General features: G+C 42.7%; 1 protein-coding gene across 1 annotated transcript; it reads left to right on the top strand.

The window, feature by feature from the left end:
• Window positions 1-4,968: 4,968 nt before the first annotated feature.
• Window positions 4,969-12,768, top strand: DLEU7 (deleted in lymphocytic leukemia 7). The gene is made up of 2 exons (XM_088522115.1): window positions 4,969-5,337; window positions 12,562-12,768. Exons 1-2 carry the CDS (start codon window positions 4,969-4,971, stop codon window positions 12,766-12,768), a joined length of 576 nt encoding a protein of 191 aa, XP_088378241.1.
• Window positions 12,769-13,245: the final 477 nt, after the last annotated feature.

Below are 13,245 nucleotides of genomic sequence, written 5' to 3'. Positions count from 1 at the left end.
AAATGTCTCCCTTGAACATGTACAAGCATGAAAACATTTTTGTGTTCAACTGGGCGGACTTCATGATTCCAGGACAAGCGATATTCCCATCTGGCCCTCAGTGGGGACAATAACCTCTAGCAGGAAAATGGGAAGAGGCCAGGAAGGAGCTGGAGCACCTCAAGGGCTGTTTTGGCAGTGAATGTGTTCAAATCCAGGGTTCACCTACTCCTTGAATCCTGCCTGTTCTTTGAGTGTTCTTGACTCAGAAAGACTTCGAAGAAGAGCAACCAGGGTGATCAAAACTATGAAGAGTCTTCCATGATTGACTAGGCCAAGGTTTTCCATCATCATCTTCATCATCAGGGATCCAGCTGTGTTCATTGGTTTCTCTTTCTCCACGAGGGAGTGTGAACGTGGTCCTGCACTGTCTCAGTTTGGACAGACACATTGCCAGTTTTGGAGGCAGGTGTTCAGCTAGTCCATCTGGAGTGGAAAGGATGAGCGTCATACAGGAAAAACCATAGGGGCATCTCCTGCTACTTTTGGAGAGAGAATATAAAGAATGTGTATACTAAACCGTTCTGAGGTTCGACATCCAGCCACAATTATTGGCAATTAAACAGCAGAATTCGCATGCCTGTGCTCCAAACTGCACTCCTGAAAACCTCTACTTGCTATCGCTGAGCGTTTTAAAGGGGTCTCTCTTGCTTGTCCTAAAAGCTATTCACTGTAGCAATGAGCTTTATAAAGAAGGATCCTTTAGCAAGTCTAGCCTGAGCCACCCTGGCTGAGACTATGCCTCTTTCCTTGACCACGAGTGATAAGAGACCTAGGAAACAAAAGTGCAAGACATACTATAAAGAGATAACATGAATTTTTTTCTTCTTCAGAGAGACAAAGTTCTTCCTAATCCTCATCAGTTCTTGGTTGGATTTTGTGTTGAAGCTAGCGGATTTATGTCTTTTATGAAAGTTTATTTTATCTCCGTAACAGCGAGATCTCATCAGTAATAACAGTGATATTTCCTTAGTAATATTCACATTAGGAAAAAAAAAAGACATGATTAGGACATATATTCCTGTTTGCCTCTTAGTGTTTATGTACAAAATGGATCAGGGTATTCCAGGAATATATGAAGTACATTTCCTGGACATACACTCTGTTCCAAAACTGTGTGTTCCCTGCGTCCCTGCTCTCCCTTTGCTGCCCCATGAGCGTTCTAACTCGTGGCAATCAATGGCAATGCCCCAGGCACTCCTGGTCAATCCCAGTGTGGTCAGCTGGGAAGGAAGACTTACAGGTTCATGGCCATTCAAGATTTTACAAAAATTATTATCAAGTTTAGCTGGGTTTTGGACCTTAGTCCTACAAGGCCTAGAAGGCCCCCTGGCTCCTGCTTGCGTGTCCAGACACTCAAGAGCAGTGAAACCCTCTTACAGCTGCCAGCCACATTCACTACAGAGAGTCCCAGAGCTGTACAACCAAATGTTCTAGCACTGCATCTGGAAGGCCTCCTCATCCATAAGCCATCAGCAGATGCCAACTCAAACAAAGGAGAGCGAACAAGGAGCAGATGAGAGAAGTGGGCTTCTCCCTGTGTGCCGGGGGAAAGCGAGCGGCATGTGGCACTGGCCCAAGAGCCCCTCCTCGCCCGAGAGGCACCGAGCTGGGACTGCAGAGAGCTGCAGGTGCAGAAAATCCACGGGGCTGGAGCCTCCCAGCAGATTTCCTATGTTTCTTCCAAAGTCACAATACTATAATTGATTTTTCTTACGAGAATTCAACAGGTGCAGCATAAATCCCATGGATTGTGCCGAATCCCACAAAACCTTGACTTTCATTTTGAAAGAGGGGGAGAAAGAGCAGCTTTCTTGCTCCTTGGGTTTTTATCCTTGAGTTATTTGAGACAGAAGAAATGCTATATTTGCTCAAAGTACTGCCAGATTAAAATAAGCAGCTATTCATCTTATTCTTTTGAAAGGATGGTTAACTCATTGAGAAAAAGTAATTGACTATAAGAAATACATTCAAGCACAGTAGGGACAAACCTGGCATTTCCTTATACACCCTGGATTAAGGGGCAGGATTTCCTACATTCATTTCTGTCTCTTTGCACATAAACTGCAAAGCAGATAGGTCAGCATCAGTGCCAGTCAGAGATCCTCTGGATTTGTGAATACAAACAAGAACCTTGCTAAAAGCAGGTAACAGACACATTCTGCCATGAGTTTAGTTTTGACATAGCAGGTACTAGCAGTAATGAAAGTAACCGTCACACCATATGATTTCCTTAGCATTAATTCATGATATATCTCCTCTTGGTTTACCCTCTACTTGATTGATGGCTCAATGTCTTCAGGACTCCTCATGGTACATAAGTAAAGAGTGAACAGATAGGGAGGCAGATGCTGGAAATAAAGATTCTTTTACAGTCTTCATTTTTACTACAGTCTCAATATGATGTTTCTCTAACAAATTTCCTGATAAGGGCTTACTAGAGAGTTTTGAGGTTTTTTATGTTTTTATAAAATATATATATATATATTATTTCAGCCCCATGCACCACTATGGAGACCATATTGCTAGTACTGAGGAAGTGAGCAAGCTGATGATTGATAAACTAAGCAAGTGCACCAGTCCTTCACACTCTTACTCTGTTTTATTTTTAACCTTGGTTGCAGTATATTGGGAGTCGGGTGTGGGTCCTGCACTAGTACTAGTGTAGTCTGAGTCTCTATAGGAAGAAAGATCTGTCTATCTATAGAGATCTATAGAAGCTTCTTATTTGGTAGATAAAGTTCACGTTTTTTATTACATATTTTTAAAAAACAATACTAACATTGAGCAGCAGCAATAAAACTAGTGGTAGTAGTAGTAATATCCTCAAAAAATAACAGAGAACTTAAATTATATTGAAGTATCTTTAAGTTCTACAACACTATGTGAAACTTAGTTTTGACTTAACTGAAAACTTAGTATAGTAGGGTATGTGAATAATAAAGTAGAAATAATATTATACCACGTAGAAGGGATAATCCCACCAGTCTTTCTGCTACATGGAGCAAAGGGGAAGGAACATATTACTTTTTTTCCATAGAAAAAAAAAAGAGAGGTGGGGATGAAAAGTGGAAATCTCAGAAATCTTCATAAATCAAAATCTAAAAGAGATCACACTTTACCCCCCCAAAAAAAGAGTAAAGGCAAGCAAAATATTTACCTGACTCATCCTTGGAGTATTTTGTCTTCACCTTGGCTTAAATATAGACTGAAAAAAAGTATTAAATGTATTTTAAAATACTTTGTAAATATAATTTTAGATTTTTAAATGCATTATTCTGACTCTCTAGAAACATTTTCCTCATTTTTTTTTAAACAAAAGTTCTTTAAAATGCCTTTTTCCAACAATGAGTATAGATGTCAGATTTTCTGACAAAAAGACAGCTTTGGGTGAAATTTCTGCTTAACCCAAAGTCATCTTTGACCTCTGAAAGCCTCAGAAACTCCAGTATATGACTCTTTTCCTGTACAGGTCCCAAATCACCTTGCTGTTGGAGTCAGTCATCCTCATTTCCCACAGTGGAAGGCACTTGCCTCAGGACACGCAGCAAATGAGCCACAGAGTCTTTGCTCTGCTGAGTCCTGCATTGGTGCTCTGACTTCTTTGCTGAGTTACAAAATAATGGACCTTCAATATGATAGTTTAGTTCACTGGGATAGAAGAGGTATATCTAATTTTGGAAGAGATTGTGGTAGTAAAGCCGTGTCCTGAGGAATGGAAGACTGACAATTCTCCTGAGAAAATTTCCATGAGATATCTTACTGAATAGTTTTGATCACGTCTGGAGGATCAAGGAGATGGGACTGGGCACTGCCCTCCTCACTTGATCTTAACAAAGCAAATTTATTTAAACTCATAAAGAGCGCAGAACTGAGAAAATGTACCTTAAGTTTAACAGCACAGCAAATGGAAAGTTTAGATAAAAGTCTTTCTAGGAAAAATAATGATCAGAATTACAGCAGAAACAGTTGCTCTATGGATAAAGCTAAATATTTGACAAGGAAAACATCTCCGAGAAGAAAGCACAAGGGGAGAGCTATTATGGCCTTTGAGGCCTTTTCCCTCAGACTTCTTATTTTATAACATATTTCTAAAACACAACACCCACGACTGTTTTTCTTCATCTATCAAAGCATAAAATTGCCAGTCCTTTGACCTAACTTAAATCAAGGAAGTAGCAATGTTAGGTTTAATTAAAAACAGCAAATATTTGTACAGCTGTCCCTGGTTTCACAGCACAGAAATAGGTTTAGCATCAAATCTTACAGTTTTAAGTCCTCTGGGAAGCGTATACAAAAACATATAGGATCCTTCTGGCTGCCTTGCCAAAGCCAGAAATGCCTTTTTTTGGAGTTATTTCAGGTGGGGCTCATTCAACCTTCCCATTTCCAACCCACTGTTTTCCTACTTGAGCCTTTTTTTTTTTTTTCCCCTTTCCATGCTCCAAATGCCTTACTGTTGCACTGACAGCTCCGGGTGTATTTGATGCATTTTGGGGGATCGTTAATAATTACAGTAAGAAAAGCAAGGGTATGGGGGGAAGTTGCAACTTGGGGAAGTTTTAACTTGGCAGTGGTCGTAGCTTGTTGGCGGAAGCCTATGGGCCACCTCTGCTAGGGTCTGGTGGGATTTTTCTGCACCCGAGAAGGGGCACCCAGGTTGGTGACATGGGGCAGTGGAGCCCAGCCCCGACCTATGTCGAGGCTCAGAAGAGTTTGAAGTGAATGATCTCCGTTTAAATGACCCATCAGTGCACTAGGAGCCAAGAAACACAGCGGAGCGGGGCCAGTTTGCGTGCTGAAGGGAGCGCCGAGGTGGGCTGGGTTGGGGCTGGGGCCGGCGGCCACCCACTTTGGGTCAGGAGAGACATGGAAGAGGCTTAAAAGACCGTCTGAGGACTGGCTGCGGCGAGCACCGGCGCTGGGGCCATGGCAGGCCCAGCAGCTCTGCTGGCCTCTGTCAGTCACCAGCTCGGGGGCCTCCGGACCCTGCGGCTCCTCCAGGAGTCCCATGGGTCATCCCACTGCCACGCTGCCCCAGCCTGGATGTCTGGAGGGTCTCAACATGGCCTTGGAGAGGCGTGTGGGTCCCCGAGGATGGAGAGAGAAGTGCCACAGGTAGAAGCAGCAAGCGCAGGGCGAGCTCTTGGGCAGCGTGAGAGGCCGGGGACGCTGAGGGAGGTTGCGGCGTGCAGCAGGCTGGCCCGTGTGGCCACAGCAGCCACCCGCCTCGTAGAGGCAGAGCAAACGCTCCTGCTCCCACTGCTAACGGAGCGCCCCTTCCCTGTCCACTTGAAGGTAAGTCAGAGAGAAGGGCTCCAGCTCAGGCTTCCTGCAGAAGGCACATGTGCTGGGTGTTGCCACGTGACGTGGCAAGCTTTGCTTGTGCTCACTTTCTGCCAAATCTAAATTTCATTAAGAAACTGTGCATGGTCTGCAAAAGATGGCATCACCAGGGCTTGGGAGATAAAAGAGCTTTTGGCAGAACATATGTTTGCTCACATGCTGAGTGGCTTTCAAAGATTATTTAGAGCCTCTTTTAAGAAGCTATCTCTAGTTTCCATGATTTTTTTTATATATATATGAAGTCTTAAACTACTCTTCTGCAGCTCCAAAAAAGTCAAAGATGAGACAAAGCACAGAGATGGCTGGTAACTCATGAGACATGAGCGACCAGCAGAGCCCAGGGCTGTTCTGTAATGACACACTACAGCATCCAACATGCAAGTCCAAATGAATAGATAATAACAAAATCTTCCATTTTCTGTTATATATAACAACTATGTGTTGTACCCCAGGAAGAACTCTTGTTGCCCCTTTTGTAAACAAGGACAAGTCTAGTCACGGACTTGCAACTCTTGAGTTTTGCCATTGGTTAAGGCATCCAACAGCTCTCATGCCAAGTTAGATTACTTTAGCATTGACCAAAGCTGCTACCTTAGCATGAATCTGGAGAGTGCACAATGTAGAACAAGACAACAGTCCTTATCCAATTTTTAGCTGCAAAAGGGTATGTCACAGAAACATCAATTGCCATACTGGCTGACCTAAAACTTCAGAACAAAATTTAAATTGATTTTAGGTTTCTCGGTACCTGAAAGATGAATCTGAGATATTGCAATGTTTTGTATTTCTTCATAGTCTCTGAAGAAACAAATCCGGGTTATCTCTAGTCAAGACAAAACTCTCTCAGAAACTCAGTCACCAAAAATCAGAAGTGACCTATGAAAATTTGGGTCCAGATTTAGTCTCCAGGAATAGTAGTCAAAGAATTTACTAAGAATAAATTAAGCTGGAGATGGAAGGGGCAGCGTTGGACGCTGTGCATATAAAAAACACATGTTCAAAATCAGCTAAAATTTTTAAACATTACTTTTGAAAAATGAGGGTACTGCGATGGGTTGAACATCCGTAAAACCAATTTTCCAGTAAGACTTCTTCATTGCTCATAATTTAAAATAAACAAGGCTAATGGCATTTGTTTTTTATACAAACAAATGCTAGCTCAATGAAATGCAACCAGGTTTTATTTTCTCCTCCCTCTTTCCCAGAACTGCTTTAATATCTGTGTGTGTGAAAGTATGTGTTTAGATGCCATTGGGAATACAGTTTACTTTGGATTCTGATTTTCCTATTCCACATGAAGAAAAGTTAGATCCTTTTTCACTGGAAACCCATTATCATGACCAGTGGAGCTCTGGGACTTTTAAACTTTCGGTTTTACAGCGAGGTTACATAAATTCTGCACGAGGTTTCTGCAGAATCTGCATCACTGCTAAGCAGCCCCTTTAGCTGCGAGTAATTTCACTGCTGCAGATATGATTTTTAAGTAATTTGGATCCCAAGGGTTCCATTTATATTATACCCCATTGGGAAGTTCAGATGAACAAGCCTTTAAAAATAAGCACTAAGCCACAGATGAACAAGCCTCTAAAAATAAGCACTAAGCCAATGACTTTGGCAAAACCCCCTTCAAAATGGCAGCCCCTGGTAGCATTTCCCTCTGGTCACCAGTTTTGAAGAAAGGTTCTGGCTGGTTTTATGTATGAGACACTCGCAGGTGCTGGTAGTCAGTAGTTGAACTTCATTCTGATTTCTTGCTACAGTACAGTCACTTTTTAGTCTGTCTCTACAATTCTGGCTTTCCTGTTTCTGATTTGTTTAGGGTTTGTTCTTTGTTTTCTTTTTATTAGTTTATAGGCTGAGCTGGTTCGAAAAAACAATCTGCGATGGTCCAAAGTAGACATATGCAGGCCTGATGAAACAAATAGATTCAAAGAACTGGAAGGGCAAAACATGCAGTCTAGCCCCTGGACTGGGGTCTGGAAAGAGTATTTTTTTGCTAAGTCCCAGTGCACTAGACAATGTCCCAGTGCAATAGACAATGATGGCCCATGGCAACTAAAAGGAGGATATTCTTTTCTAATGAAAAGTGGCATCCTAGCAAGAACTTGGAGTGAATCCTTTTTAAACGATAGCAAGAATGCCATTGATTTTGTGGGCAGTATAACTCCTTCGCCAAAGGGTCCACGAGAAGATGGAGAAAAGCAAGGGGCCGCATTGCCCCATTGCTAACCAACTATTTACCGGCATTCGCACCCACAAGCAAACTCCCAGTGCCTTCTGCCTCCATGAAGACACCCTGTAATAATGTCCCCATTTCTCTCTCCCATAATTACGCACTGCTGAGGTGAACAAAATGGCCTTTAAAAAAAAAAAGAGATTCTGTATTTTAAGCAGCAGCTTGAGTGCATTTGAAAAGGAAAAATAAAAGGTATAAAAGCTTCCCGAAATAGCAGTGTGTGGCTTGCCCTGGCTGTGCTCAGGTGCAGCTATGCGTTACTCCAGCTTTTTGATAACATCCTGTCTCCTTCACTGGAGTTACTGTGGGGTTGCTGGAATGGTACTAAATCAGAAATGTGTAGCAGATTGGACTGGGCCAACCTTGATGGCAGCCAGCAGGGGATGGAATATAAATCGTGCCAAGAAGTTAAAATAGCCATCGCAATTGAAAACAAAACAAAACAAAACAAAAAGTCATGGTATTTTCTTTAAAGGGGAAAAGAAAACAGTGTTTGTAAAAGGTGCCAGATTGGCAGGGTGGGATAATAATAATAATAACAAAAAAAACTTCTGCCTGTGCAGGTTTCCCCTGCCCCTGTGCTGCAGTGGCCCTGCTCACTTCGGCATGGGAAAGGGGAAGGTCAGGGTGGCAGGTTCTGTACTCCTAACAGAAAGGCCCCTTTATTGACCTGTAGTCGTCTTGGACTAGAGCTGGCTTCGGGGTAACAGTGCAGCTCCTGTGAAATCAGCCCTGGGCACTTAATTTCCCCACAGAGATGCCAGCTGGAGGTTTTGTTTTCCTGTTCTGTTGAGACTGATCCCCGAGGAACGAAGCCGAAGCCAAATCCTCAAGTTCACGCGAGCCAAACAACAGCCAAGGAAGCGGCACCCCAAGGCTGGGCATCGCCGGCTTAGACTGCGCGCAAACCGGAGACCCGGAGAGCTCCTTCTCCGCGGCGGATCCAGCGCGGGCTCCTGCAGCCAGGCGTCCCCGCCAGCTGCTCAGCACAGCACAAGCGCAGAGCTCTGAGCCCCTGGGATTTGCATATTTTAGGGGAGGAATATGCAGCCGCTGGCTGCTGCTAGATGACATTTCTAATGGTACTTAATAAGCTTGTTTTCTGGTTGCTGATTTCCTGACACAAATCGGAGATCGGCTCGCACCACCAGCATTCTTCCTTGTGCAAGAGATCTGAAGGCTGATTCATAAATAATGGCATAGAGGGTGATGGAAATGAGATAAATTGCTTTCATTAAAATTCGCATAAAACAGCAGCAGAATCCTTGCTTGCCACCGCAGATTAAACAAATGTGCCAGCATGCATGTTCTTCATTTTGCAGCCACTGATATTATGAAGTTATTCCTGGACCTAATAGCTTTGAATGTTCATTTTTTGAAGTAATTAATATGAAGAGTGATCCTGGAAAAAATTGTGTCACCCTCCATAAAGTCATTTGCAAGCTGTAGGCATTAATAGTAGTTTGTGTGGATATTTTTAAAACACTGACAAACGGACAATTTGAAGTTCTTCAAGTGAGGAATTGCCTCCAAGATATTTATGCTTTATGGAAGCATGGAGGAAATATGCTTAGGCGGTTCCATTTTAATAATATTCTAGCGCTGCGCTCTGCATGTATCCACACCTGCTGTGTTAGAAAGAGGCTTTACAACAGAAAACCGCAGAATGAACTACAGTAGGGGGTTGGGTTTATTTTTTTTCCACCGAAATACTGACTTTGCAAGGAATTATTAATAATTCCACCATTCCTGGAGATGCGACTCTTAGGAGGAGTCTTCCAAACACAACTATTTCGGAAGCCAAGGGATGAGAGATGGTTACAGACTTGAGGTGGGGCTCGTCTGCCCTGTGGAGGTTTTCTGGCGTTAGAGAGGTCCATGCAACTTTAGCCAGGCTCCTTTTAGAGTAATCAGAGAGAAGGAGGCACGTTCAGAATCAGTTCTCCCTAAAACAGGTTTCTGGATGGGTCAAATCAACTACCCCTATTCCTCCCTACTGACCGCACTGAAAGACTCAGGGAGGAAGGTAAGGTTTGAACTACCGTGTGTGAGGTGATGCCACAGGAATCTATTTCTAAATCGGCCTTTTATTCCTCCAGAAGTAGTTTAGTCATCCCGAGAATTTCTTGGAGGAAAATATACATAAAAAATGAAAAATATATAAAAATGTAAAAAAATTAAATTTCTTATAAAATTAATAAATTTTTATTTTTAATATAAAATAAGTCAGGATGATGGAGGCGCTGAGTTACCAGGAATGGACATTAGGAACTTTGGCACTCCAGCCATGACTCCCAAATTTTGGCCTGTCGGCTGCAGGAAGAGCCAGCCTCTGAGCCAAGGCACCACCACTGCCACTCTGTCTTCAGTGGAAATTTTGTCTACCAGGGCACAGGGAGATTAAGAAAAAATGTTGAGGGTTGGCAGTGGGCCGGGGTCTAAAATTTGAGCAGGCTGAAGAAAAAGGCAGCTGTCTGTAAGAACCAGCTGTAGGAATCTGTTCGATGGGGCAGGATGGCATTTCAGAGTAAAATAGAAGATGGAAGAGGGTGGTTTGCATCTTCTCAGAGGGAGTCTTTATGAAAGTGCCCTCTTCATAAGCTCAAAGCACCTTGGTGGATAATATCAATTTTATGTTAAGGTTGAAAAATAAAGGCTGAGCCATCAGAAACATCCTGAAATTTCAGCCTACCACTGAGTGACAACTGCATGAAATAGACCCAGAGCAGTGGAAAATTTTAAGCCATAAATTAGAGAGCCTTGAAACTAGTAGGCCATGCTGTTTTTATTCTGGGGGAGGTTCTTTATTAACTCCTCTGTCCAAACATATGGATCTTGACAAATGAAAGCTGTAGGGAGGATATACTCCTGTCCTGCAATTGAAAATCCTTAAAATCAAATATATGCAGATATTCCTGTTAGCTTCTCATAAATGGCAAAATACGACATGAACTGTGGTTCTCTATCAGCTCAGCTCACAAGGGCCCTATTTCCTGAGGTTAAAACGGAAAGAATTTTTAGCCTGAAACTTTTTCTTTTGCTTACGTAAGTTACCGCTCAGTTTTACTGAAAGGAGAGAGATAAGTCAAGTTTTTATTCTCTGTCGTATCCTAAAGCTCCCATGTGCTGGACACCTGCGAAAGCTAACAAAACTAGCTTGTTTACTTAGTGCAATTTATTTGACCTTTTAATATATTTGAGTAAGGATTTTATACCTAAGGCAACTTTACAGAAGAGATTTGAAAGGTGACCTTCAAAGGAAACATCAAAATCGTTCTGAAAAAGGAAACTTTTGAAATGTATGTGAAAAAAAAGCTGCTTTTCAGTGAACCTCCTGACTTGGGACTCCCTGGCTTTTTAGCGCCAGGGAGTACCAGAGTGATGAGTTTGCCTTGCACACAGCAGACCCACAGCTGCTAGCACACAATACCTAAGGGCCCAAGAACGGCACTGGATGCTGAATGTCTTCAATTTGCTGGCTGAGACAGGCATTTGGAACAAGACTCAATGTTAGTCCGCATTCTAGAACCCCAAATCCAAATCTTTTTTGCTGTTTCTGTTTTGGAGTTCGAATTGTCTGGGTGTAATGGAGGTTTTAAAACTGGTTTCTTTGTTTGCTTTAATAACAAGGATAAAACCCCTAAGAAGTCTGACCTTGCCTTCTTTTAAGAATAACATTGGAACTCAATTTCCTCTCAGTCAAAAGCACAGGCTGCTACTAAAAGAGTAAACACATCACCTGGAGGAGGTAACAGATGCCAAAATTTTGTGTGTGACGTGTGCTGTGGGACAGGGTTCCCTCATCTCCTACAGCTTGTCCAGAGCACTCATTGCACAGGGAAGTACATGAAGACACATCTTGCCACTGAGACCACCCTTGCACATTAATTTTAGGCAGGTGGATGATGATCCTGCTGCCAGAACAAGATGTTCTGTCTTCTTCATCTCCAGATGTTCATGACCACCACTGAGATGAACCTCCCTTTGTGCTGAAATAGCCCTTTTGTAGAGCAACCCAGTTTGGGGGACCCTCAGGAGTTAATATTCTGCTCCTACCATCTACTCCTACACTTTTTTTAGGCTAGGGTAGGCGCAGATGAGGTAGAGAGACATTTTTCTTTTAGTAGATGTGTCAACATGCATCACCTTACAGGGCTCATGAAAATCTGCTGGCCCAGCTCAAAGGCAGGCAGAAAGTTGTCCCTGCTGTAGGCAAGGTCCTATAGCCAGCAGGGGTATGGGCTTCACTTAGCTTTTTTCCAAATACTGTTTGTTTCCACAAATTGCAAAGTGTGACATTGGTTGGAATGGGTGATATGAGCACATTTGCTTTACTCCATAGCACACATAGCAATCAGGGCAGCACTTCTCACATGCTGCAGCCTATGCCACATCCAAGGACTGGGGAGCCTTCTTCCTTTGTCATGTTGTGCAGTGATAAGAGTTATTGAGGTCACCTGTCTCACTGCTGATTTTGGTCAGCTCACAGGTGGGGGACCTGACACGGACGTGATGTTTTGGCAGGGGTCACTGTCACAGATGAAGTCACCTTAGAAGCCACTGAGAGCTCTTCTAGGACATCGGAAATAGACCATTCGCCTGAGGTCCCATCCTTGCATGTCAGGGTTAGGGTCATTAAATTGTTGTGGAAGGCCACAAAATCTCTGTCTGATAAAAACAGGATTAAAAAAAAATGCTGTTGTCCGGGCAAGGCAGGTGATCCTTAAAAGTGAGAAGGTAAAACTGCCACCCAAGAATTCCTGCCAAGACGGCCTGCAACAGTATTTAACAGTTGCACCCCATGCATCTTAAAACCAAAGCTGTTTCATGGTAAAGCAGAGATGAACTTTCAGGGCTAGGAAATTTCTGCCTAGAAAACTGATCTTAGAATGCTTGGGAAATATTATTTTTCACTAATTTCTTTCTGCTTTTGTTTTTAGGATAGCATTGAGTTTAGAAATATCTGTATCCACATGGCTTTACAAAAAGAGGGACTGCAATTTGACAGAGACTTGTATGAAGCCCATCAGCGTCTGAAGACCATCATTGAGAAACTCATTTGTTCACTGGCAGCTTTTCCCTCAGAATCTTATATCCCAGTCCGAGCTTCTCTGAGGCAAATCCTACAAAATCTCCTGACAATTTAAAACAGAAGGATCTTTGGCCAAGGGGCTAGGAATCCATATGAGGTGTAATGGTCCTATAAAAATAATAAATAACTTGAAAGGTGAATCCTGAAGATTTTACTGTAGCAAGAGTCCTACTGACTTTACATCAGTGAAGACTTTCTAATGGAGATGACATTCTTACAGAGTACAGAATAACCTTCTCATATCCTACCTATCAAAGCCATATTAATGGAAACATCTTCAGAAGTTGCTCTGGAAGAATGGGAATACACTCTTAAATAATAAGGTTTCAAAATGGAAACAGAAAGGGGGAGACCAAGAAGATAACCATCAGAAACTGGTCTACTTTCATCACAGCTTGGGAAAATGTGTTTTTAAGTAATTCTTTATGGAGTGCATGCTTGAGAGAGACAGAAAGAATATAGCACTTAAGTGCGGGCCCTTTCATGAGAAGACACACCAGGCATATGGACTGACTACAGCACAAATCAAGAT

This window comes from Tinamus guttatus, unplaced genomic scaffold (genome assembly GCF_059628265.1).
Source record: "Tinamus guttatus ecotype Peru unplaced genomic scaffold, ASM5962826v1 Tinamus_guttatus_pri_ptg000150l, whole genome shotgun sequence".
Lineage (NCBI taxonomy): Eukaryota > Metazoa > Chordata > Aves > Tinamiformes > Tinamidae > Tinamus > Tinamus guttatus.
Note: the sequence above shows the minus strand (reverse complement) of the source record. Positions and strands in the feature narration are given on the sequence as shown.

Bases quoted from the DNA above. Each gene is read 5' to 3' on its own strand.
- DLEU7 (XM_088522115.1), top strand. From the start codon at position 4,969: ATGGCAGGCCCAGCAGCTCTGCTGGCCTCTGTCAGTCACCAGCTCGGG. The intron at 5,338-12,561 runs GTAAGTCAGAGA...TTTTGTTTTTAG, and splicing joins CCTTCCCTGTCCACTTGAAG to GATAGCATTGAGTTTAGAAA.